The sequence below is a fragment of the Amphiprion ocellaris genome, chromosome 1 (assembly GCF_022539595.1).
Source record: "Amphiprion ocellaris isolate individual 3 ecotype Okinawa chromosome 1, ASM2253959v1, whole genome shotgun sequence".
Classification (NCBI taxonomy): domain Eukaryota; kingdom Metazoa; phylum Chordata; class Actinopteri; family Pomacentridae; genus Amphiprion; species Amphiprion ocellaris.
Genome location: NC_072766.1, coordinates 13,951,115 through 13,978,275, shown reverse-complemented (window position 1 = coordinate 13,978,275; position 27,161 = coordinate 13,951,115). Strand labels below are relative to the sequence as shown.

At 38.7% G+C, this 27,161-nt stretch overlaps 2 protein-coding genes across 2 annotated transcripts; both read left to right on the top strand.

Moving 5' to 3' along the window:
- Positions 1 to 105: 105 nt before the first annotated feature.
- On the top strand, positions 106 to 18,255 carry tcf25 (transcription factor 25 (basic helix-loop-helix)). Its single transcript, XM_023283279.3, has 18 exons — positions 106 to 441; positions 1,430 to 1,576; positions 1,685 to 1,756; positions 2,022 to 2,146; positions 3,639 to 3,704; positions 3,803 to 3,885; positions 5,662 to 5,792; positions 7,011 to 7,110; positions 8,439 to 8,532; positions 8,672 to 8,764; positions 10,887 to 10,992; positions 11,090 to 11,249; positions 11,437 to 11,524; positions 11,815 to 11,973; positions 12,136 to 12,226; positions 13,057 to 13,136; positions 13,258 to 13,333; positions 16,864 to 18,255. Exons 1-18 carry the CDS (start codon positions 220 to 222, stop codon positions 17,029 to 17,031), a joined length of 2,061 nt encoding a protein of 686 aa, XP_023139047.2. The 5' UTR covers positions 106 to 219; the 3' UTR covers positions 17,032 to 18,255.
- Positions 18,256 to 18,411: 156 nt separating this feature from the next.
- On the top strand, positions 18,412 to 25,543 carry mc1r (melanocortin 1 receptor). The gene has a single exon (XM_035954224.2). It carries the CDS (start codon positions 22,384 to 22,386, stop codon positions 23,356 to 23,358), a length of 975 nt encoding a protein of 324 aa, XP_035810117.1. The 5' UTR covers positions 18,412 to 22,383; the 3' UTR covers positions 23,359 to 25,543.
- The last annotated feature ends 1,618 nt before the right edge of the window (positions 25,544 to 27,161 follow it).

The window sequence follows — 27,161 nt, the reverse complement described above, 5'->3', positions numbered from 1 at the left end:
TAAATAATGAACATATTGAAATTGAGATTACTGATGCAATTCTTCTCTATTCCGTAGGGGGCAGTAACACATCCTGAGGCGATAAAATGTGTAATCGAATAAGACGAAGAAACCAATAGAGTTCATCCTCATTTCACTGGACTGCTGTGCCTGTCAGCTAACAAAAACAGCATTGTAATCACTGGCATCGAGGTGTATGTGGCACCTGAGCAGTGGACGATGTCTAGCCGGGCTCTGCGAAGGCTGAGAGGGAAGCAGCGGGGTCAGGAGGCCTTGGACTTCGGGGATGTAACTTTGGATGACAGCCCGGAGGAGCAGGCTGAGGCTAAGGAGGAGCAGCTGGACACCGCTAATGTTTCTCCCCCGTCTGACAGCAAAGGCAGTAGCCGAAAAGCAAAGAAAAACAAAGCTCAGAAGAATTTCAGCAACATTTATGAACTGGTAAGTTGACGGTATTACTGGCGTTACATGTTAGCTCTGACATAATGTTGGTATGCGTTTGTTCCTGACACCTGCTTACTGCTAGTTCACTGTTGATAAGTCTTGCTTGCTAGAACAGCTTTAGCCCTGTGGCGTTAGCTCATGTCTCTGTTTATTGAGCTAAAGTCACGTACATGAAATTGTAGGTTAAATTATGCTGACCAGGTTAGAAAATAATCAGGAGGTAGTCTGCATCATAAACCACCTAAGTGAACACTGACAGACATGGTCCAATATGCGTTACGACACAGTGTTTACTAGCCTTGAAGTGATCCAATATGAAGATATGAAGCTAACTGCGCAGGATCCATCATATAACTTTAGCTTCAGGGACTTGATGAAAAGATATATTGAAGCCAAATTTTCTTGAGTTAAAGACGTGCAGTTTTTAATTATCGATCAAATTTTGGACAAATGTAAATGTGAGTCTTCAGAACTGTCAATTTCAAGCTGGTTAATGAGTTGTACAGGCAGTGCCTTTTGATAGATGTGCAGTAACACTTGAACTGGAAGTGTGTTGGACGTATTGTGATATGTTATTTATTTTTACAAAAGAAATGTGGACATTTGATTGAAACAGTCCTGCTGAAGACAAATATAACGCCAATTAGTTATTCAAGCTAAGATCTTTTTTGCATCAGGTGAATAACCTGAATTGAAACTAAAATAACTGGCACATTGTTACAATCATCATAGCAAATATTATTTGTCAAAACATTAAAGGAAACATTTATAAAGACCTCTGATTTCATGCCACAAACCATCCACTAGCTGTGGTTCACAATGTGAAGACAAATCTTGTCATTGAGTTTGCTGTAGCCATGACATAATTTTGCTAAGATACGATGTTTTGATGTTGATGCAATTTTTTTTTCAATGTTTCATCGAGCTGAGGGGTCTTTTAGCACTGCTTTACTCATACATTTTGTCTTTCTCATATTTTTACTAGATAGGTGATGCAGACAATGAGGCAGAGAAAATTTCACCTGATGAAGAGGCAGAGAAACCAGATGGAAGTAAAACAAGCGGCATGGGAAAGAATGATAAGAAAGACCTTAAGAAACCAGATCAAAAGCACGAGGAAGCGTCCACCAAGGTAAAAGTGAAGAGGTTTGAGAAGAATGGCTTTCTGTAATCTTCCAATTACAATTTAATGTTCTCATCTACATGTGCATCTTTGCATCATCTCTCTTCTCTTTACCAGTCATTGTCTGGAGACAGAGTTAAAAAGAAGAAGAAAAAGAAGAAAACAAAAATGACGTCAGAAGATGGACAGGTAAATTTTTTGAGAATATGTCTCCTTTGACAATATAGCTGTAAAGTATGGTATAACACACTTTATACTCGATATTATCACTTTATCATATTATGAAAATCATTTTGCTGACAAGGAGAATGTCTTACAATAAGCATAAGTGACTGTAGGTTCAGAACCAGAACCTACACTCACAGCGTCTGCAACTATACTTCGTCTTGGCAAGCAAAAAGCAGATTGTTCTTGTCTCACTGAATTCACTGTGTTTTTTTAAAATGGCTTTCAGGAGGCTGCACCAGATGATAACATTGATTTATTGCTGGAGAACCTGGAGCAATCCAATGGTCTGAGTTTGCAAAGTGAGGATTGTGGAGGCTCTGACAGAAAATCTGTGCTGCATGTGGAACACAGGTGAGATAAGCGACATCTTTCATGCTGACAACATGAATAGATTCTGTTTCAGATATCCTACTTGTTCATTTTTTTTCATCACCCAGACTTGACCTAAGTGCTGGCAGAAGTGTTAATCTTTGCTTCTACCAGTACACAACAGTTTTCCAGTGCTCTATTACTAAAACTGGGGCTGCACAGTAGCGTAGTGGTTAGCACTTTCGCCTTGCAGCGAGAAGATCGCTGGTTCATGTCCTGGCTTTACCGGGATCTTTCTGCATGGAGTTTGCATGTTCTCCCTGTGCATGCGTGGGTTTTCTCCGGGTACTCCGGCTTCCTCCCACAGTCCAAAAATATGCTGAGGTTAATTGATCATTCTAAATTGCCCGTAGGTGTGAATGTGAGAGTGATTGTTTGTCTCTGTATGTAGCCCTGCAACAGACTGGCGACCTGTCTAGGGTTTCCCTTGCCTTCGCCCGAGTCAGCTGGGATAGACTGCAGCACCCCCATGACCCTAATGAGGATTAAGCGGTGTATAGATGGTGGATGGATATTATTAAAACTGGTATTACATTGCATACAGTATAGCATGGTTCAAAATACACACAAGTGTACATGAATCTGTTTAGTTGAGTAGAAATGCTGAAGTAGCACTCCACCAGTGCACAGCTGGCATGACTTGACTTGGTCATTGGTGAGTTCAGTTTCCCCATTCGTGTTGATTTACAGTTATGAGATTTTGAAATGGCACCATGTGGTGGCGCTCAACTCACACAAGAAAAAGTAACTATATGGTGGCTGTTAATCTCAGGAGTTCTTTTACATGGACTCAACATCAAACTTTTTAAAAGTTCAGATGCGTTGAAATATGTTGCACATCAGGCTACACAAACGGTGATGTTGTAGCAGATCATTTCAATTAACTTTCAATAGCAAATCAGCCGTATTGATAGCGAAGAATCTGTTGTCAGCAGTCCAACCAGACTTACGCATAGCAAGCAGTTTGTGCACCTGTAAGTTAGACGGATGGCCCCAGTTAAACTCTGCATAGCCAATATGTCATTGATGGAGTGTCCAAAATATGCAGGTGATCAACAGACAATGAGACATTTTACTGGAATGTAGTTTTCATGTCACCTTTTATTTACTGTTCTCTTCACTGACAGATCATTTTATAGTTCATGATGTTGAAGAAAAAAACGTTTCCCAAAAGATCCAAAAAAAAAATCATACAGGGTATATGGTTTTTGATTCTGTGCACTGACAGTCACACTATGACACTTTAATTGGGTACTTCACTAGTTGGATTACTTACTTAGTTACCTATTGTTGCCTTCCACATGTACAATTTTTCAATAGTTATGCTTGTTGGCAATCATTTCTTTTATGTACTGAGAAGTCTAAAATATCTGTATCAAATAGCTCCTGTGTTTGCCTTGGAATGTATTTCCTCTACTGGTCTGTGCTGTATGACTGTCAGAAATGAGTACATTTTTCTGTGTTAATTCATCAGGAACCTCAACCCAGAGACAGAGCTGAAGAGATATTTTGGGGCTCGAGCTGTTTTAGGAGATCAAAGGTAAAAAGAAGAAGAAAAATATAAGATTGTTTGGATTTAAGTGACCCATGCCATCTCTATGTATACATTATACTCGTGCACTTGTTTTTTTGTGTCAGACCTCGACAGAGAAACAGGCAGTTTCACCGTAGCACATGGATGACCAGTCCTAAGGACAGCTGGCCTCGCTTCAGCCGCCCAGGTAGAGTTTTTTAAAAGTATACAGAATTCTGTTCTGCATTATTTACTCTTAATGTAGGTTATAATGACTTCAACTTTGTTTACATCATGACCGTGTTTCACAAATAGCAAAACAATGCAATTTAAAGGCATATACAATATTCATTCATTTTCCACCACTTGACTCCTGTTTGTGCCTTGATGTGTTTTTAAAAATAAAAACAAAGTGGGCTTTGTTATGGCCCAGTGGTTATTTGGCTTTCAGATTTATTTGCCAAAGTACTCATAAAATTATACAGACGGTACTTTTTTTACGAGCCACTTTCAATGTAAACATTTAGTTAAATTCTAATGATGGTTTGGAACAGATAAAATCTTAATTGTCCCAGGATGAGGAAATATGTATTTACAATCTGCGCAACAGGAAGCACACACACAAAGCCTCCTAGATGGGAAATTTAATGAATTTAGAGTTTGTTATACATTCTGTTATGCAATGCACAGTTTCAACCAGCACATAATAGCCTCAAGCACTTAAATGTTTCATCACCTTGTAGTTCAAGGAAAGCACAACTGATGATTTATCGTTAATGACTTTTAACCGCGGGCTGCACAGTGGCGTAGTGGTTAGCACTTTCGCCTTGCAGCAAGAAGGTCCCTGGTTCGCGTCCCGGCTTTCCCGGGATCTTTCTGCATGGAGTTTGCATGTTCTCCCTGTGCATGCGTGGGTTCTCTCCGGGTACTCCGGCTTCCTCCCACAGTCCAAAAATATGCTGAGGTTAATTGATTATTCTAAATTGCCCGTAGGTGTGAATGTGTGAGTGCTTGTTTGTCTTTGTATGTAGCCCTGTGACAGACTGGCGACCTGTCGAGGGTGTCCCTTGCCTTCGCCCGAGTCAGCTGGGATAGGCTCCAGCCCCCCCCCGCGACCCTAGTGAGGATTAAGCGGTGTATAGATAATGGATGGATGGATGGATGGACTTTTAACCGCCTAATTAGTAATAGATTTATCTCAGAATTAATGTAGGCTTAACATTGCTTGTGATACTGGCATCTTTATTAAGACTGCCTCATTGTGAACTCACTAAAAATCTCCATTGATGTATTGTGTGGTCTTTCTGTTCAGCGTTCATGCCATGGTTGGATTCAGTTTTCTCCGAAATTTAGATCGCTATGAAAGTTACAAACCATGCTCTCAGAATATACAAAGTACAGCGTATCGGGCATTTGTTGATTTGTTAAGCCTGCTCTTTTTTATTATTCAAGCCAAAATTAGGATTTCGAGGAATTGGTAAATGACTCTTTTAGCACAGTTGATGTGAGAGGCTGTGGTACAAGTCATATAACGATCTCTCACCACATTTTAACAAAAAATCTTTTGTTAGAAGTTTTATAAGATACAAAATACAAACAGTAAACTAATAGGTGTGGTCAGAAATGTTTAAAAAATATTTTCATGTGTGATAAAAGCATTTAGTTTTTAAGAGGTTATTTAGGTTATTTGCTTGACTTTTACAGTAACATCAAATGCAATTTGAATTAATAGCACTTAATTTAGGTTGCATTGTCGTTCCATCTAATTGATACTAAGGATCTAAGTACAGTAGGGATTGTACACAATAGACAGTAAAATCCCTTGAAACAAATTTGTGCTTTTAGGCTATATAGCTTAACGTGTGTGGTACATTTATAAGGGGTCATCTCATCTTTTTATGTACTCAATTCTATTTGTGTGACGTAAAATGTGTAATATCTGTTCTTTATATGTTGTTGTTAACTCTGCTTGATATCTCCACAGGAATCTCAATGACCTTACTGGAGTCAAAAGACGGCATCCAGTACTTCACCTTTGAGCACAGCCGGGACTACCAGCAAGTACAGTTCAAGTTCCTGGATGCTGTTGAGTCCATGGATCCCAACAACATTGTGGTAAAACGTTTATCCTTTTGTTTACACGTTGATTGACTTTTGGGAGGGAGTGCACTGTGCTTGCAGAGAGAAACAAGTCATGCAGTGAGATTAAAGTCATATTGAAGTTAGATGTTGAAATTGAACAATTTTAATCACTTTGGGTTTAGTTATAGGTCTGTGTCTTTTGACTGCCGGTATGACAGCTTGAAGCTTACTGAGTGATTCTTCCAGCTCTGTAGTCCACAGGAGTTAGTAGATTGTTAAATCGTTTATAGTGGAGGACTGTCCTCTACTGTGCTGCTCTTTTTACAGCCAGCTCATGGCTGCCGATATCACATAAATCCGCAGTCTCTAACTGAAGTCACATCGCTCAACGTAAAACTAGGGTCATGCTTGGCAGAGCCAGTTCTTATATTTTGTGGATCTTTGCTCGAGTTAGATTATACAGCGGTACCCCTAGAAACAACAGGTTATTACATGAAAAAAAAAGCTTTTTTACGAGTGCATCATTAACCTGAATTCATTCTGAAATAAAAGGATTAAGCCAGACACTTTTCATGGACTTCACTTTGATGTTCTTGAAGATGTTTCACCTTTCATCCAAGAGGCTTCTTCAGTTCTTGGTTGAGAGGTAGAATGTCTTTAAGAACCTAAAAGGAAGCCCAGTTACTTTTCATTAAAGCTCTGAGGATCACCATTACCTGTATGACCAATAATCTAAACGGACAAAAAGCTGTTTTGTTACCTAACTGTCAGAAATTGTTTTTCCATGTCTAATGTTCTTGACACAAAATGAAAACTGAACTTATTTTGTTCAGTAATTCATCCAACACAGCAAGAAAAAAATGAGATGAGATTAGTAATTTGGTAGTATAGAACTGCAAATGTTTATGGATCTTTACTATGACAGATTAGTGCATGCAAAACACGAAAGACTGTTGCACCCTTATGATATTCAAAGTAAATACAGCTTCAATAGCCCATCACAAGATTTTCAGAACCTCTAACACGCCCACCTGTAATGCTTGATGATGTCTTCTCCCTGCTCCCACCTAGTTTTCAGAGAAGCAGTAGCTGTGCCAGGCAAGACTGGCCACAAAAATACCAATGTGTGCTTGTTACTGAGCAGGGCAAGCTTCACTAGGATCTGCGCCACACGACCGGTTTTACAAAAACAGAACCACGTCTTTGTCCATCTCAGTCACTTTGAACATTGCCTCTTCCTATTTTTTTCAGGCTCTGCTGCAGCTTAACCCCTACCACATTGATTCCTTGCTTCAACTTTCTGATGTCTGCCGCATACAGGAGGATCAGGAGATGGCCAGGGACCTCATTGGTGAGGGTTTTGTCAAAAAACAAAAATGTGTTTCCTGCCACTCAAAAGTCAAATTATTAAGCAGCGTTTTATAAAAGGATTGCTCAGGGATCCACTATTCTCAACCACATTGTGTTTTAGAACACATGACCTATGTAGCTTAAAGACGAACTGACAGTGTGCAAGTGTGTTATGATTCATTCTGATATGTTTTGCTCTTATCAAAAATTACACCTAGAAAATGTTTGGTTTAAAGTCGCATGTACAATCGGAACGCAAAGGTTTTCCTGCCTGAAAATAGAAGCTCACCAGTTTGTGCTTTAGTGTTGCCAGCCAGGCTTTTCTATTTTGGCTGACTTAATAAACAAGCTCCTTCTGTTCCAACTTTGTCTTTTTTATAGACAACAGATTTTGGCACAGCTCTGCTTTTATGTACAAGTCTGTTTTTCATCATTGCTGTCAGTACCAGACGTATAACTGTACAATTGATATTAACTGCCACAGAGTCAGCATGAGTTCAGTTCCAAATGCGTGTTAATCATGTCAGTATCTATACTGAATTACAGAATACCAAGCACATACCAAAGCAAAGTCACCCAGCCATAAGGATTATATATCATTATATACTGATATGTGTGATGAGACATCCTGAAGATTTAACAGAGAAGTCATCTGTAAAATAAATAAAAATATTGTGATTGATTAAGGAATTTCAGCCAATCTCATACTAGATTTTTTGTCCAGTGGACATTATTACTCTCCATTATCAGCATGTTGCTACAGCATAGGACTTTCTTCTTAGAATGACTTAAGCCAAAAATGTTGTTATCAGATCACTGCTGCTTCCTTTTTTTAACCAAGTTGTGAAGCTTAATAAATGTAGTTATTTTAGGACAGAGGGTATGCTTTATAAAATGTGAATCAACAAACCCGCCACTGTTAACAAGTTAAAGTTCAAGGCTCATGCGAATCACAGTGGTGGTTTATTACCACACGCCTGTTCCTAAAGCATAGTGTATGCAGAAGACCAGAGGGGTAATTTAACAACGGGCTTTTGTCTGCCTCTGTGAATGATTTTGTTACATGCCATCAGCTGAAAAAAGTTGAATTACCATAAAATGGCCAAGTAGGACAGTGATTTTTACTTCTTGTATTTTTAGGATGCAGACTCTTGCTGATGAGTCAATTGTATGTCAGCAACATTACTGACAAAGCAGCTGCGCACTGTATAGCTGTGTTTGCTACTATTTTTCATAAATTGCAACTTTACACAGTTTCTGCAGTGAAATGGTTTTATTCTTTGTTGTTGCACATATATATAAAAACTATGATCTTTTTATTCTTTCCAGAAAGGGCCTTATACAGCTTTGAGTGTGCTTTTCATCCCTTATTCAGTCTGACATCAGGTACTAGCAGACTGGATTATCTGAGACCAGAAAACAGGTTAGTTGTTTCTTTTCAACCTCTTCTTGTTGCACATTTCGCTTTTGTAAAGCATCAGTAGGATTCTAGCCTCTTGTCTTCCACTTAAATTATATTTTAAGTCCTTAGCATTCAATGATTCAATAATCTTTTTCTGCAGAGCATTTTATCTGGCTCTTTACAAGCACATGATGTTCCTGGAGAAGAGAGGATGCCCACGGACGGCTTTGGAGTACTGCAAATTAATCCTGAGGTACAAAGAGAGAGGCTTGAGCATTGTGGTTTTCAGGCCGATTTACCCACATTTTACCCCTCCTGACAATCAAAGCAGAGACCTGACCTTGGAGTTTGGACTGAACCAGTATTTTGCCCAGATTATTCAATAATATGAGGGATTTACAGATCCAGTCTTAAACTTCCCAAAGTGCAAGCAAACTCAACAGAGGCACCAAGATAATATCAAATATGTTTGATATTTTTACGAGTTCAAACCATGATGTGTATGATTAGCACGCTATGGCCTGAACCCCCAAACACTGTTGATGAGCAACAACAACTATTCTCACCTTTGAGGCTGACATTCGCTACAGATGTTCAAGCTGATCTCATCCAATTCTCACTGAAGAATAGACAGACCATGTTCAACAATATCTTCATAACTATTTCTCCACCAGACTTGTTTAGCCTTCTGCTTTTGTTTTTTTTTAACTCACTGCCAAGTACTATTGGTATTACAGCAAATTGTTGCAGCACACTGTCCATTTTCTAAACGTCTCCTTCCCCACGAGATCACATGAGTCGATGTACTGCTCACTGATTGCTGCTCTGCCATGGTAGTCTTAATAACATCCTGCACTGAGTAAAGGTGATGCACCTTTATTTTCTAATCTTGTGGTGTGTGTGTCTGAGATAAGAGCCATGAATATCTGAGAAATTCCTCATCATGTGCATGTTGCAACCAGAATCTATTAGGATCCTAAATCTCCTGTAGTGTGAGTCAGGTATTCGTTACAGTCATTACTTGCCTGCTCTTTTAGTGACTAAGTTCACATTATCTGTTTAGCAGTCTATTTCTACAAAAACGAGGAAGGTGGAAGTTTAGATACTGTTTGTCTCAGTTGTAGCTTTAGCTTCTTTATTTGTCGACAGTGAAAAATCTTACATGTGATCACATGGCTTGTTGGCTGAACAGAAAGAACCTTGTATCCCTTAATAAAGTAGCTGCCACAACAGGAGTCATTCGACTTGTAAGATATTCTTCAAAGACTGTTAACTCAAGTACAAAGTTTTCATTCTGCCAAGTACTAGCTTTATTCTGTTGCTTTTTATTTGTGTAAATGTGAGGATTGCTACTGATCAAAGGCATGTGACTCAAAATGCTTTATAAAGTAAAAATCAGACTGATTTCCCAGTGTCTAATAGGCACTACCTTGTTGATGCTGAGGCGTTGGTTTGAAGACATGCCAATGCATTGGACTATTTATTAAGACATCAAACAGTGATAGTGTATGTTCTCGGCACTAATGTAATATGATGTGTTTGACTGAGATGATACACATGATAAAATAATTTACACGGTAATTTAGTCCATAAACAATCAGTCTAAGTGTTAATATGTCATTACATAACATAAAACCCCCAGTATCATGCCGGCACAGATACCAATTACATAAAAGCTGTTCCCACACACCGCTGCGATTAGTCTGCGTGAGCTTAGCTTGAGCTTTGCTGCCTATCCTGTACTGGTCAGTGTTTATCTATGCTTTTCATCAAACTCTGGCTTCCTGACTTTATGACAACTATGTTGTTCTGGTCCTTTGTAAAGCAAGAGTGTGGGAATAAAAACCGATGACTGTCCCTCTCCCACCAGCAGTGAGTAAATCACTGTTTAATTATATTTTTATCCCCTGTGAAATTCCCCCGACAAACTATATTCATTATCATCATAAAGGGTGTGATGGTAAAAAATATATTGTCCTGAGTGCTGAAGGAAAATAAAATTACTCATTTAAATGTCACTGTCTGTAGCAATGTGTGTGCAGCAGACTGATAACTTGGAAAGCCGCTGCATGGCTATTTCAGGTGGTCAGCTGCCAAGGCTTCACAGTTCATTCTGAAAGCAAAAAGCAGAGGAGTGGTGTTTTGGCACGATCTGGTTTCTGATGTCTTATTTATTTAATTCAAAAGTGTGAAGATTTGTCTTTAAGCTAAATGTTAGCTATAACCAGCACTGTCTTGAAGTCAGTGTGTTGTTTTCAAATAGTTTTTAATGTTCAGTGCCAAAGTGTGGGATGAGGTTTTGCTTGGTCGAAGCATCTTTTTGGTCAAGTGCTTACAGTTATTATTTGCATGTGGTTTTGTCTCACTCTTACTAGTTTGGACCCAGACTCTGACCCACTGTGCATGCTCCTGCTCGTTGACTTCCTGACACTACGTTCTCGAGAGTACCACTCTCTCCTTCAGCTACATCAGGACTGGGAGGTAAACTGTGGATTTCTGTGCAGTTATTTGCAATATGTTTTGGTATGCCGCTCTTTACCTCGTTGTGGTACAACAAATATTTGTTATTGCTTTTCAGGAGCACCGAAATCTGTCTCAGCTGCCAAATTTTGCATTCTCCACTGCACTTTGCCATTTCCATCTTAGTCAGCAGGAAGATACAGATCCTGAAGAAAGTGACAAGCAAAGACAAATAGCTGACCAGATGCTGCAGGATGCTCTCATCATGTTCCCTGGAGGTTAGAAATAAAGTTATGTCACTTGTAAATAAATATTTAATCATGATAATGCTTTTGCCACTTCTTCACATAATTAAAGGCATAATAAAAGAATTTCTCTACTATAGAGGGGATTGTTGCACTTCACAACACACTGCTTGTTTGTGTTTTAACACCACTATGTATCTGCATCTATTCTTTTGTACAGTCTTGATGCCTTTACTGGATCTGTGCACGGTGCAGGCAGATCCAGCAGTCACCTCTCATAGCTTCTTTGGCCCAAAGAGTCAGTTAGGGTAAGTTGTACTCTCTTTGGTTTCTGAGGTGTTGCATAATGTTGTATTTTTCCATAAAAAAACCCCCCAAAAAACTCTTTTTTTTTTTAAACTAAAATATCCTGCTCTAATTTTTCATTCTATTTTAATGTAGAGCCATTATTTAAAACAGATTCATTATACAATTTCTGCAAATCTTTTCATGAACTTTATTTTTAGTGCATGTCTGCATCAATTTTATTTTTCTGTTATGTTTTTCTCCTCCTCTTCTACCCATATTTTAAAGCCCATCTTACTTCCTATGTCTCCAGGCAGCCCCCAGCTCTGGCTGAACTCACAGCTCTATATGTGGGCAGAACTTTCAACTTGTGGAGGGAGGCAGCAGTAATGCTTTGGTTGGAAGAGTCTGTGAAGGAGGTGCTGTGTCGAGTTAATGCCAAAGACCCTCTAGTGGAAGATTGCCAAAATAAGTAAGATGTTATTTACCTGCTCTGTTGCCATCGGTCACATTTTTGCCAAATTTAATATTGTGAGCAATAGAAACATTCATTAATCACAATTATTAGCAAACTAAAAATGGTAAATGAATAAATAAACAGATTGTAGCCTTCATCTTTACAACTTTGTTCTAGGAGAAAGCAGAGGTACCAGAGCGCACCAAGGAACATCCATCGCCACGTCCTTCTCTCTGAGATCAAAGAAGCCACCTCAAGTCTGCCTCTAGTAAGAAAGAAACCACACTTTTCCATTTTCTGTTTGAAGAACTCTCACACAGCGAAGTGCAGATAAGTGTGACCTTATTACAAGTTCATCCAAATCCTGTTGCTTAACTCTTCCCCAGTAAGTCATGCTTTATTCACTTGTTTTTCAGTGTAACCCATGAAAGTCATCTGTTCTTTTGTAAATGGTACAACTGCAGATCTTACGTTCAGTTAGGTTCAACATATTAGTGGGTTACAAGGTAAAGGGAAAACCTGCAGATACACGGCGAGATCAGCACCATGATTTGTGTGGACTTAAAAAAGCTTTAAAATTAAGTACGGCATTGGCCCAAGATTTACACTGACAGGCAGATAAGGTGAAAGGGTTTTTTGTTTAGTGAAAGTGTACATTTAAAAAGCAGTGTTTTATTTCTGCACCTGCCTGTGTGGCATCACAATAAGGGTATGAAAAATAATATATTATTTACACTACGGGGGGAGATCTGATATTCTCTAAAATTAGGTGGCCAGATATTTACGTACATTAGCATTAGCTTTGGAAAACACTGGATATTAACAAAAATCCAGTATCATGCTTTTACTTCCTACATCCTTCCTTCCTTCGTAACCCATCTGAATATTAAAAACTGATATCTAACATTTTGTCCATACTGTTTCTGAAGTGTTATTGTTGGGACAGCAAAGCTTGCGAGAGTTTTCCCATTAACTTGGTTCCACATCTGGCTTTTAGGTAGTACAGTGGTGTGAGCTAAATGCTTAATTGTGTTCCTCTGAAATTGTGCATCTGTGTGGAAGTAATTAGACACTCGTATATCTGTTTGATACCCTCAGGAGGTGACCACTCAGCCTGTGATGGGTTTTGACCCTCTGCCTCCTCTGGATTCAGTGATATCATATACCCGACCAGAGAGGTAATGAAAGGCCCATACAGTTATAGACATAATATTTAACTGTTTACAAAAACAGTCTGCTTTATAGCCTCAGTGTGCTCTAAAATTTAAAGAAACTTTGGCTCGTGTTTTCTACATATAGGCAACATGCTGGTGCATCCAATGAGAGTACGTTATCACTGTTTTTCCGGTCTTTGCTGCCAAACTTCAACCTTCAGGTGAGTTGCATGAACACTCAGAATCAGTCTGGTAGATAAGTGTGTTATGAAATGATTTCGGGCTGAGTGGTACATGATGCAAAACAAGAGTTGGGGGTTCATTTTACCAAAAGACGCACTTGTGAATGTCCTCACTTAATTAAAAAAGAACAAGTATTTCAGTTGTTTTAAATATTCAGAGGGCAAATGCGCTTTAGTCATTATTCACATATGGTAATATTATGCTACATATCTCAGGTAAAAGTAACATATAATAACAAGCCCACCCCCAGCAAAGTCTATTGGTGTTATGAAGATGTCTGCACAGATGGTGAATAACAGGAAAGCACTTAAAAAGAACCCATGGTGTGCATGTGGAGATACCATGTGATTAATGGTTATTAGGCCTACAAACAAAACTTAACTGTCTTCTAACACATCATAGGTTTGTTTTCAGGGGCAGCAGCTTAATATAGTTATGGTCTGTGTCTCTTATAGGTTTATAGTCCAAAGCTGGACATGTGGTCATGTAACATGGTTCACTTCCTTGCTTTAGTAAGAAAAAGCAGCCTCCCCCTGAAAACAGAGACACTGTCATTTCATATCTTAACTCCTACTAAAATAACACACAGATACACCCATTTAGCAGTGCCCTGCAGGCTTGATGGAAAGATCTGAACTGGTAAAATATCCAGGAAATTGTCTTAACACATCCATGAAAGATGCAGTATTTCCTCCACGGACTCATGGTTACCCCAAGGGAATGTAACTGAAAAATATAAAAGAGGACACACGGCCCTGTTACAGTTCATTCTGTTTTTCATTTCCCACAATGTTAGTTAAGAAGACAACAAAAACAACATTCACAAAATGAAAAGTTGTCTGTAACATCAGTTCCAATTTCTCTTTGCTACTAATATTAGTAATGTTTCATGCTTATTCAATTATGATTTGCAAGGCAAGTTTATAAACGCGAGTTCATGGTTACACTCTCCTATAATTATTTTTACACTTTTTGTCAATCTTAAATGTATCTTATATTTATAAGAACAACATTTTTTAATTGTGTCTATTGTTTGTTGAGCATGTTCCATTTTTCTGCTCACACTTGAAGAGAGCCATTTCAGCCGTTTCTGCAAAACCAAACTCTGATGACTGAGTTTTGAGATCAACAACTGCGGCATGATGCAGTTTTACCTATGGCATAAAATATGTTAAGAAATGCTTAACAAACCAAACTGCATGCAAAAGACACAGGCAACACAATCTGTAGCTTACAGTTTTTATCCTCCTGAACTTATGTGCAGCACTTGGGAGAAATTGTATAGTTATGTATAGAATATTGTATAGTTTCTTAATGACTGGAACTTAATCAGAGTTTGATTTTGAAATGATTTTAAATGTCAGAACTTAACTTGAGGGCTTTATTACATAAATTAAACAGCTATATTCCATCATGAGGATGATCCTTAACCCTCCTTGATCCATACTGTCCTCAGCAACAAATGAGTGTTTGCCCTTTCCGCTCATTTATTTCACAATATTTGCTTTCTCCTTGTTCCCTCAGAATAGACTATAATTTGGCTAAGATTGTGTGAAAATGAGCAAATGTACACAAAGACCATATGGCGCCAAACACATTTTGATGTGGTGCAGGACACTGAGACATACAGTTATCATTTTCAGTTCAAGTCTAATGAAACGTAATGTGTTCATATAATACCAGACCAACAAAAACATCATTGATAGTTATCCCTGCAGTTAACGCTTAACATGCATTTTCCAGTGTTTTAGAACATTAGTTCTCACAGCTTCTAAACGGAGCATAGCAGTTATGTTAATAGTATTGTCGGCATTGGTCTAAAATTAGATACACATCTGAAACTGAATTTTATTATATTTTTAGAACAGAAATTATCTTGAAAGATTTTATCCTACCAAACAACTTACATCTCAGTTGAAGTCTGTCAGGTAAGATGAAATCAAACAAAGTGGTTGTAGGGGAGGAACAGCTGCAGTGTAATAAGATTGTGATTTTAACTTTATTATAGGCCAACCTCAATTATACAGGTGGCTGATTGAGAAAACTTCCTACAAGACAAGGTGTTTTTAGACCGCATTTTTGTTTAGCTATGTGGGCATTTTGAACATCTTAAGTCACTGTTTAACTGATCTGCATTTTTATCATGTTTCCCCTCTATAGTTGATTATAAACCAACACTAAGTTGATAGCAGAAACATAAAAAAGAAGTCCAACAAAACAAGAGTTTCAGTGCTTAAATGATTTAGAAATGAAGAGCCATGTGAATGTGAATTCTCTCACAGCTTTAGTGGTTTGGTTTCTGTAATCTTCTTTTGACATAAGAGGAAACTGTGTGAAGAGTCAGTGATTTCATCAACTGTATAGCTGCAGAGGCCATGCACCATTCTCCACACAGAACCTAGTATTCATACAAGCTGAGATGAGTGTGATATTACACTGCTGAAAGAAAAAGCAGAAGAGGATGCATCTTCAAAGGTTATTCAGTAAATGAGTTAATGTATTTTGTGGTATTGGATGAATGCACTGAAATCAACAAGTAGACTGAACCCATTTTGACCTGGTTTGTTTTGTTTTTAAAGCGGCAAAACTTTAGCCTAAGAATAAATTGAAATATACTGAAAATAGTTAGAAATGTTTCCAGTTATGACTGGTGGTTAATGTAAAGACTTTAAGCCTACTTGAAGCTGTTAAAGGATGTTGCAGGTGCCACACCAAGGACAGAAATGAATCTGTTTTTTGTCCAAACAAGGTTAAACAAGGTGGCATTAACAATTTTATGATGACTGAGGTGCTTATTGTGGAACAGTGTGTACACAGAGGATCATAATTGTAATACATTTTGTCAGTGTCATCATTGATGCTGTAGGCCACTGCTGTGTTCTACAGAAAGCAGCCATCGCTACATTATGATGCATGTAGAAAGTGCAGCCACACAAACAGTTCAATGTCTTGTGAGTCAGCTATATGGTACATGCTGAACGTTAGCAGATGTGCCCAAGGCATCTTTCCATCAGGACTGTCCGATCCATCCTGATAGCATTATCCACTTATGGAGAGGAAGAGATACAATATGGATAAAAGAAACATAGTTAGGACTAGAATATGTAGACTTCCAAATTGTTCTTTTTAATCTTAAAATAAAATTACGCACTTGAAAACAGCATAATGCTATGTGCCATAGCCTTAAATGGGTATTGATGTGATTGTTTTCCTTTTTGTTTAATACATGTACAGTATGTTGAATAGGGCACTACTAATTGCTTCCAGTGATGTGAGGTTGTTGAGCCTGTATTAGCGAATTTTGTACCATACACTTAAGAAAATCAAATGCAAGAAAATGATTGCACTGGATAACCATTTTAGAGAGGAACTGCAACATTTTTAAGGACAAAACATTTTTCTGTTTTGAGGACATTTAAACAGAATATGTATTTTTGAGAAGGCCGAAGACTAAGAGGGCATAAACTCTAGAAATGTTTGATTAATTGATGTCTCCTTTACTCTTAAGGGTGGACCGAGGCAGGAGGATGACACGGAAGTGGCTCGAGCTGGACAGGAACTCAACCAGGAAGTAAATCGCCTCATGGTGGCAATGAGGGACATGCTGGCAAATATCCGGTTTCAGGAGCCACCAAGAGAGGACAACCCCTACAGAGATGAGGAGGAATGGGACTGAGAGGAGAGAGAAACAGAGGTGGATTAAGTGCTGAATAAATAGAAATCAAACAAAGAAACCTTAAAAATATTTAATGGTGTTTATAATTAATAGGAGACAGTGGGACAGCTGAATAGTATTTTTTAATTGTCACAATGTCAGAAAACTAAGCTCATGGATTAAAAGGATATTCTGGGGCCATGTAGACAATACTGAATGGGGGAATTCTTTATTCCATTCTCAGAAAACAGTTAGTTGAACCTGTTATGCCACCAGGGTTGACAGTTTTATTCATAATAAGTTCCAGCCTGTCAGCATTGTTCAGTAACACCATCACATAATGAGTGTTACTCTTCTTTCTCTCCAAATTTTCATGTTCACAAACACACTGTGGACATCTTTGTGAGGTTGGAACAAAGGTTCAAACAGTTTTTATGCTCAGTGGAACTTCTGCATCTCAAATTTTGCTTGGCAACACTTTATTACAAATTGTTTTTGCCACAGAATCAGCAAAAAAGTTTTAATTCTCACTGACCGTAGACAACAGCTCCTGCCGCTTAAAACAAATCTTTGGGAAATCAGCACGTTGAAGTTCATGCACATTCTGGAAGACAAAGAAGTGCAAAGGTTAAAAATGAAGCCTTTGATAGTTGTGTTAAACACATTTGTTGCTTTACTTGAATATGAAAATATTTAATGACTTAATACACAGCCAGAAAAGCATTTTTAATCTGATAATCCTATTTTTCCAAATTGAATATTACCTTGTTTTGTCTGGCACTTATTCAGTAATTCATACCTGCCTTCAGGTCTTTTATTATCTTCACTTCATAAAAAATGAGTAGTTAATGTATGGCCTGCTATTGAAACACATCTTCAAAAACATTTATGAGAAATTACATTTGTAAAGAGAAGTATTTTTGCAGGAATGCTGTAACCATAATCATCTTGTATAAAATTTACTGTGATGTAAAAAGAATACGTTAAGTAAAGAAAATCAGGTAAAAAGTCAATATATGTGACGCTCTTCACTTGTCAGACTTTTATGATTTCCTGCCAAATTCAGTATGAAGGTTCTCACATATAAGATTCCACAAAACAGGAAGAAACACTTTTTTGTGAATGTGCAAATGAGACATTATTTAACTACTAAAAATGATGCATTGAACTGCGTTACAATATTTTCGAAAAGCTGCTGCAAATTCAGTCACTCCTAATGGGACAAATAAACAAATCTTGGAGAGACCCTTTTGGAAATTGTTTATATTGTGAATGAATTCATGAGTGGATGTGATCTCAATTGGCATTTTCCATTTTGTAGCCTTTATGATTATATCAAATTTCATTTCCCATAAATGTGATTTATGTTTAGTCCTGCCTTCTGACAATTGTGGCATTTACTAAATGAATTCACAGAGGAAAGACCCCAGCACTCGGTTGTACGTCGACCAAATCAATGTCAATATGTAAATGAGAATCGCTCCCCTAAACTCCCTCAACTCTGGTGCAGATTCTTTTTTTTCTTTCCCCCCCATCAAATGTGTTTTATACAATCTTCAGTCATTTCCCAAAAAAGAAATACTTGTTTGTTTTTAGCTTTTATCGCAATTTTTTCACTGACAAACTTTAATTGTAATCCTGTGTAAATCTTATCATTATTGCGGGATGCCTGCTGTTTTTGTGCTCTGCTATGCTCCCTCCCTCTCTCACTATGTTTGATACTGATTCCAACATTTCAATTTGAGTTGACTTGCCAATATTCAGTTATTTATGGCTTACCCAATAAAGCAGTGCAGAGAATTGGCTGAAACTTTTTCCAGAAATCTGCTGCTGTCCATCAAGTTACACTGAGCCCAAGAGTATGGCAGATATTTTCTAAATTCTAAACTGAATTTAATACTTCCCTGCACTCTCACTCAGATACTCATGACCTTACCCAATGATGCCTCATTTGCTCCAACAAAACCTGAGGCTGTAACTGTCCTGGCACCAAGAAAATATTTGACTTTTAACTTCCACTTATTATTTTTCACCGTCATCCAAATTTTTCACTCATCTTTCGTTGGTTCTTCAGATCATTTTTTCTGTGGTAGAACGCTAACATGTCTGACGGTGAGCAAAGCCCTTATATAATGTCACCTTGTCAAAGCATCTTTCCCAGTGTTTCCTATTTTAATCTTATCGTCAAACCTCTCAAACTAAAAACATGTCCCAATGCCACAAGGATATCATGTGAAACCCATTTTTGCACCTCTTTTCTGACCTTTTCAGTCACAATAAGAAACTTTTTTTTCATTAAAAGTGCTAAATATTAAACTGAGTTCAAGGCTTCGCAGTATAAAATCAAACACAAACTCTTTAGATACTGATCTCTCAACACATGATGTAGCTGCCATACACTAAATTTTGTTGCTTAGTGAGCCACATGATGGCAGTGACTGTGCTTGATGGTCAAATGAGGTCATTGTTTCTAAATCACCTGGAGCTATAGTTGAGGTTGTGAGGTCTTTTCATGTGATCCCTCTGCTGTATAGCAAGGCTTTCAGATTCATGCTTCAGAAGATGTCTGATGTGACTCCAATCTGCTACACAGACAGTTAGACTGTATTGGTAATCAAATGTCAGTGCGTACTAAATTGCCTCAAAAGTGTTTCTGGTCCAAAGAAGTCAAACCCAGCCTGCCTAAATGACTTTCACCCTGTGACCCTCACACCTGTTGTGACAAAATGTCTGGAGGGCTAATTCTGAAACGCATAAAGAACACAGCAAAACTGAACCAAATTGCATATAGGTCAAACCGATTCACAGAAGATGCTATCTCCATCACACCCCACCTCACGCTGTCCTACTTGGAGAGGAAGAACACCTTTACCACAGTCCTTTTCATCGACTTCAGCTCAGCTTTTAATACAATCATTCCATAGCAGCTGGTGGAAAAGCTGAGGCTGCTAGGTGTGGAGACTGCAACCTCCCACTGGGTACTCAGCTTCCTGACAAAGCGGCAGCAGACGGTCAAGGTGGCCAGTCTGACATCACAGTGAACACAGGCTCACCCCAGGGGTGTGTCCTGAGCTGTTTAGCCTGCTCACACATGTCTGCACAGCTAAATTCAGCACCAACCACATTGTTAAGTTTGCGCTCAATACAACAGTGGTTGGTCTCATCACTGACAATCATGAGTCCGCTTACAGGATGGTGTAGATCCCACAATCTCACCATCAACGTGGACAAGATAAAAGAAATGGTGATTGATTCAGAAGGTCTGACAAAGATCCCCACACACTACTCACTATAAACGGTGCCACCATGGAGCGGGTCAACAGTACTAAGTTCTTGAGAGTACACCTCGCTGATGACCTGTCCTTCTCCATCAACTCCACAGAAGTCACCAAAAAGGCATAGAAGCATCTCCACTCCTATTGGAGACTCAGAAAAGCAAGACTCCCTACACCTCACCTTATCACATTTTACATACATAGCCAAGTGGATCGTTCCACTTATATTATTTCCAAAGGTCAAGTGGACTTGACTTAACACATATTTTGAAAGCTTCATGTATGATTGCCGTGCTCGGTTCAGCTTCCTCCCTCAGTCCAAGTCACAAACAAGTTATTGTCAGCGACTTTAAGTTTGGATGTCTTAGGGAAGGAAGCGTCAACATTAATTGCAGATTTTGACCCATGCAGATAATTGCTCAGAGCTGTTTTGGTCATTTATATAAAGCAAAAGAAGGTCTACAAGGTTGAGAAATCAAGTGAGTGAAACTCAAATCTAGAAGAGTGACTAATTCTCTCTCTTGTCCATAATTGTCACTAACCCTCTGGTATTTTTGATGTAAGGGATGGAGGCAATACAGTCCTTGATTTGTGCTGCAATTCATTCCAGACTCAAAGTTCAGATGAAGGTTCTGGTTATCTGGGTTTAACAAATCAAGTGGATGATGTTCAAGGTTGCTGTCCTTTTGGTTCGGGCAGCAAACATTGAAACACAAAGAGGTGGTTCTGCTCAAAAAATTAAGGTGGCCATTTAAACTGCAGGTGTCTCATTTTATTTTCAACTAAAGTCATTTACGTAGGAATCCTTCCAAAACTTATTTGGGAAGGAACCTCTCTGCAACAAATGTGGACAAAGTTTATATTTGCAGATACTACTACCATTCTCAATTAACACGTATAGGCACTGGTGCTGTGGTTTATACACTTGAAATAGATACAGGGTTTCTTAAGAATGAGCTTTTAGAAAGAAACGACAAAAAGAAGTGATGAAGTGGTGACGTTGCGCTTTGTGCGTAAAAGTGATTATTGAGAGAAAGTATCTGACGCTGCTGTTGTTAAAATTAAATGGCGGGGCGTCCGTATAGCTCAACGCGTTAAGCGGCGACCCATGTACAGGGGCTGGTCCCCGACGCAGCTGGCCCGGGTTCGATTCCCGCTCGCGGCCCTTTGCTGCATGTCTTCCCCGACTCTTCTCTCCTGTTTCCTGTCTCTCTCTCACTGTGCCTATCCAATAAAGCCGACAAAAAGGCCAAAAAAATATTTAAAAAAAAAAATGGCATTGTTCAGTCGAATAAACATGTCAAAAAGATAAAAGACGAAGGGAGAGAACATTTAAAATCAACCCACCAATTTTCAGCTCTCCTCTGCCTTTTTTCCCTTTTGACCTAACACTTCGTGCATCATTGCCGACAGAGAACCACAGCCCCGCTGACGTTTGTGTGAGAGGAGGAGCCGCCTGAAGTCATTCAGAATCCAGCATCACTTGGAGAACTGCTCAAGAAACTCATCCTCTAATTCTAGAGGTGCCACAGTCTTTGTTCACTCTCACCATGTTGCTCAGAACAGTCTGAACTGATGCGCGCAGTTGGGCGGATGGACGGATGAAGTGCAGAATGAGAGTGCAAATCGTAATCTGCAATTTTTGAGATGGAGCAGGACATTTTATGGATCTCCCAACCGGATATTCTGCATGAATAAAACAGAAGAAGGCTGGATGAGGAGACGCACTTTTCACACGCCACTTCTCCCGACCGCTGCTGTGCGTTAATTGGACTTTTCCTCCAAATAAAGAGTTATTTATTCTCTTTAATAGCCTAAATAAATACAAATAACGTTTCATCAACCTGTTAGAGACGCTGTGTGGATATTAAACTGCCAACGCGCTGATAGGCTTCACAGTTAAACAGCTGTCTGGATGATTATTATTATTATTATTTTTTTTTTTTTTTTTTTTTGCATCGTACTGAGCGGCAAAGTCGATCTGCAACAGTTGATGCTGAAGCATCCTCCAGCCCGCCGAGACAACCGATGAAACTTCCTGAAGTTTGACTCTGAAGTTTAACAGACAGTCCGCAGATCTATCACGAAGAGGCCAGACATGGAAATGACTAACAGGTCGGTGCATTATCCCTCTATCCTCCATGTGGAGCTCGGCCCGCTACATGAGTTTCTGGATGACAACGAAACCAACTCCACGGCTGGTGACCAGAACTTGGGCTGCGTTCAGATCCGCATCCCTCAGGAGCTCTTCCTGGCGCTGGGACTCATCAGCCTGGTGGAGAACATCCTGGTGATTATGGCCATCATCAAGAACCGCAACCTGCACTCGCCCATGTACTACTTCATCTGCTGCCTGGCCGTGTCCGACATGCTGGTCAGCGTCAGCAACGTGGTGGAGACCATATTCATGCTCCTCAATGACCACCGCCTCATGGACGTGCACCCCGGCATGCTGCGCCACCTGGACAACGTCATCGACGTGATGATCTGCAGTTCCGTGGTGTCATCGCTCTCTTTTCTGTGCACCATAGCCGCAGATCGCTACATCACCATCTTTTACGCGCTGCGCTATCACAGCATCATGACCACACAGCGCGCCGTCATCATCATCGTGGTGGTGTGGCTGGCCAGCATCACCTCCAGCATCCTCTTCATCGTGTATCACACCGACAACGCCGTCATCGTGTGCCTGGTTACGTTCTTCTGCATCACCCTGGTGTGTAACGCCGTGCTCTACCTGCACATGTTTCTCCTGGCACACGTGCATTCCCGGCGCATTATGGCTTTCCACAAAAGCCGGCGTCAATCCACGAGCATGAAGGGTGCAATCACCCTCACCATCCTGCTCGGGGTCTTCATTTTATGCTGGGGCCCTTTCTTCCTCCACCTTATCCTCATCCTCGCCTGCCCCACCAGCCCCTTCTGCAACTGTTTCTTCCGAAACTTTAACCTTTTCCTCATCCTCATCATCTGCAACTCGCTCATCGACCCGCTCATTTACGCGTACCGGAGCCAGGAGCTGCGTAAAACCCTGCAGGAGCTCGTCCTGTGTTCTTGGTGCTTTGGCGTGTGAAATAATGTAAATTCAAGGACAGAGCAAGAGCAAGTGTAAATCGGGTTATCGACAGTGTTCTCTTCCCCTGAATGTACTTTGTGACAGCTGAGGCGAGCCGTGACTGAGGTCATGTCTGAACTGGCAGATGGTGCGCCACACTGTCCAAGACTGTAGCTTTCTTCTCATAAAGACTTGTGCACGTTAAATGATGAATTCAGCTTCAGATTTATTTGAGGGTTTATTTGTTGTTACACTTAAAAAAAAAAAATTACGTCATCTGGCAAATGAGTCTCGTAAGTTACAGATATTCTTTGATTTCAAACACTGGACTAAATTATTGTAACTGTGAGGATTGGGGGTTTTTTGCGTCTTTTGCTGTTTTTTTTTTCTATAACTCATGTTTTTGTTTTTGTCTTTTTTTGTTTGTTTGTTAATGAAGTGTCGAAACATGTGACCTGTCTCATCTTCACCAAACTTTAAGGCATCAGGAAAAATGAAAGGTTACTTCCCTTTGAAGTCACCTTTAAATTATGATATTATGTGGATCTAATTTAATTATTATTCAACAGCAAAGAACTTTATGACATTTTAGGCTTTTGATGTGTCGTTAAAAAAAAAAAAAAACCTAATTGCCATGACTGTCATCCCCTGCGGCTGGGACTTTTTCTGCTCCTGGCATTATCTTAACGCCATTCATGCCCTTTTATTCTAAAAAGAATGGATGGTGATGCACACGATATCATTAAAGTTGAAATTACTGTTGCTAAAACACCGTATAGTATAGATGTGACTGTGCTGATTTGTTCTAGCTTGGCTCAAAAGGAGCAAACACATGAAATATTAGAAGAGTAATACTTTACAAATGAGCCAACTTACAAAGTAGTCCTTGGTTGCAGTGTTTGGTAGGGTTGCATGTGAATTACTCTTCCAAAAATAAAGGTAAAGGATAGGATAAGCATCACATGAGCAGCCTGCTTTGGGTTGTTACTCATTCATAAGAACGTTTTTGAAAGGAGGCATGTCAAAGTTAAACATCTGGAGGCTTGTGCTGTTCTCTGAAATGTGTAAAATGGGGAGTTTCAAAAAGATTTCAAGCCTCTTTATACTTATGTAGGTCAAAGAAGTGAAGCATTGGGCCAGATGGCATGTGAGGAAGTTTTGATTAAGTATAGAATTGAAAGAAAGAGAGGAAGAAAAGAACCTCTGTTACTGGACATTTTTTGCCAGTGTAACCAGCACAGATGAAAGTCCAACAAATTGGTTACATGAATCACCAAAAACAGTCTTTAACTTTATTAACTTTTGCCTTCAGTACTTCATTAACAATTTCAGTAAATCAAACTATCCTAAAACAAACTGGTCCTTACAGACCTGTTGTTACAAATGGAACCTTCATTTTCTACTTTTTAGCATTGTCATTTATACAAACTGAAATGCAGTCATATATATCTGCATGTGAGCCATTCAGCATATTTATTTTCACTACTTACTGCTGTGGGGTAGGGATTTTTAAGTTAAAAGAGGACATTTTTTTTCCAAATGAAGGGGGAAAAAAGGTCCTGTGACCAAGCTGGCCATGCAAGACTATCATGCAGGGACAAATCTGGATGTTACTGTCAATAATGTAAGCTGTCATACACTGTAGTACTTTAAATAATGCTTTCCAAAGTATTTGGTGCTGAGTAATATAGCTGGGGTTTATACACTCACCCCTGTTATCAATCAGTTTAATCCTTCATATTTGTCAGTGTCATTTTTCTGGTGATTTTGATGAATAATCCACTGTATTCTTCTTTTGGTGTCTTGTATTATGGTAAGTTTAACAGCATAATTTAATTGTCTGTGTTTTTCTGTCATGCTGTGGGTCTGTTACATAGAACTAAGAATGTACATTCTGGTTGTTTGGTGAAAATAATCTCTATGTACGGTGATGAGACTCTGTGCTTCAGTATATCACCTTAAATAAACATGGTTCAACACATATTAACTAAGAAACATGCTGCCTGCATCCCATGTAAACTAACTTAGCAGCCTGCAGGACTGTATTGCTCACTTATCATACAGAAGGATCGAGTGTTGCATGTAATCATTGAAATTGTTTATATGTTTGTCCCAAATAAAGGGACCAAAACAGGAGCTTGGTGAATGCATAGTGACAGCGGGGTTATTTTTGATCATTCTGAAATATATTTTTTCTATTTTTTGTCCTCTTGTTATTGCTTCCATGTAAATCTACATATCGCTGCATGCTTGGTTAACATATGGGTATAGTTATTTGCTGTGCACCCTAGCTAGATAAGTTTTCCATTTTCTCCAAGAAATGACTGCACTACGGCAAAAAGTGTCAAATATAGCAATAGATACAGTGTAAAGGTTAAAGATAAGATAAAGAGACTTTATTGTCATTATGCGGAAGTACAATGAAATTTGTTTGGAAGAACATGACAATTAGCAGCAGTGCAAATAGGAATAAAAATAGATAAATGTACTATACTAAAAAAAAAATTTAAAAATAAAATAAAAATAATTTTTAAAAAAAGGTACTATATACAAAGTAAAGTGGTCAAGTGTTGCAGGACTGAGAACATAAAGTAGTGCAATTAGTGGAAGTAAATCTGCTGTTCATTAACTTCCGTGTGAAAACGTCTGTTTAGATGCCCTTCAATACTTAACTAGACAACCTAGAACTTAAAGATATTTACATATAACATGAGCAAGTTTTTTCTGCTTCGCATATTAATAAAAAACTATACAAGAAAACATAAGCTCTCGGCAGACTGTGGGACTGTTGAGATACAAGTAACAAAGGCGTGTTTTGAAATGCTCAGCTGTTAAACTCATGATCAAATTGAACTACTGCCCTGGAAATAAGTAGAATTGCAGGAATGGGGTATTTCCAGTCAGATCAAACATAAATCTGCATCTTGTCCTCAAGGGTGAAATTAAGCATCTTAATTGTTTGAAATGATTCCATAAAGTTGTCATGAAAAAGTATGTCATAGACTTCAATATTTAAGTTTTTTTTAGTCTTGCTGGATTTTTGAACTTTTGAACAGTCAGTGTCACACTTACTGATCTATGTCTAAAAATAATTCATTATCTGCACAGATAATCATTTCTAGATGGTTATTGCTGCAGAGAAATTGTCCCATGGCTTTCAAAAATTGGTTTAAAAGTATATCTTTTTGTCCATCTGTACTATCAACCCCATCTTAGACATGAGTGGCCCAGTTCTGATGTTTATAGACTGCAAATCAATGCAAAGTTGTGAAATGAAACATTTCTGTCCTGATGGGAGTAGTCTCTTCCAAGATGACTGTGAAACCATCTGTAGTTTATGAGGGATCTTTAAAAGGTTTGATGATTATGAAAAGGATGTGATTACATGCTTTGTCCCTCACAGTCACCATCAAAAAATTTTAACTAATATGTTAAACAATCCTCTTCTGACTATCATCAAACCACCAAGTGAGGGAAAGACGGCAGTTCATCCCTCCAGAATAGATTTCCAAAAGGACTGTACAATCAAAACCATTAATTAATTAATTTTAACTGCTCAGCCTTATTATTGTTATTATTATTATTATTATTATTATTATTATTATATAAATGTTGCTTATTTTTGTTGTCAGTGTAGATCATATTTTTCTTTAAACAATGTTATAATGATATTAAAACTGCTGCCGTGTCTGAAGTGGGTCGTATGCTCCTGTTTAACACAGCATTTAATGACCTAACAAGAAGAACAGAAGACCTTTTTATTAACAAGAAAACTGTGTTCTTTTTATTACACAATGTCTGTCTTATAAGCAAAGACCATT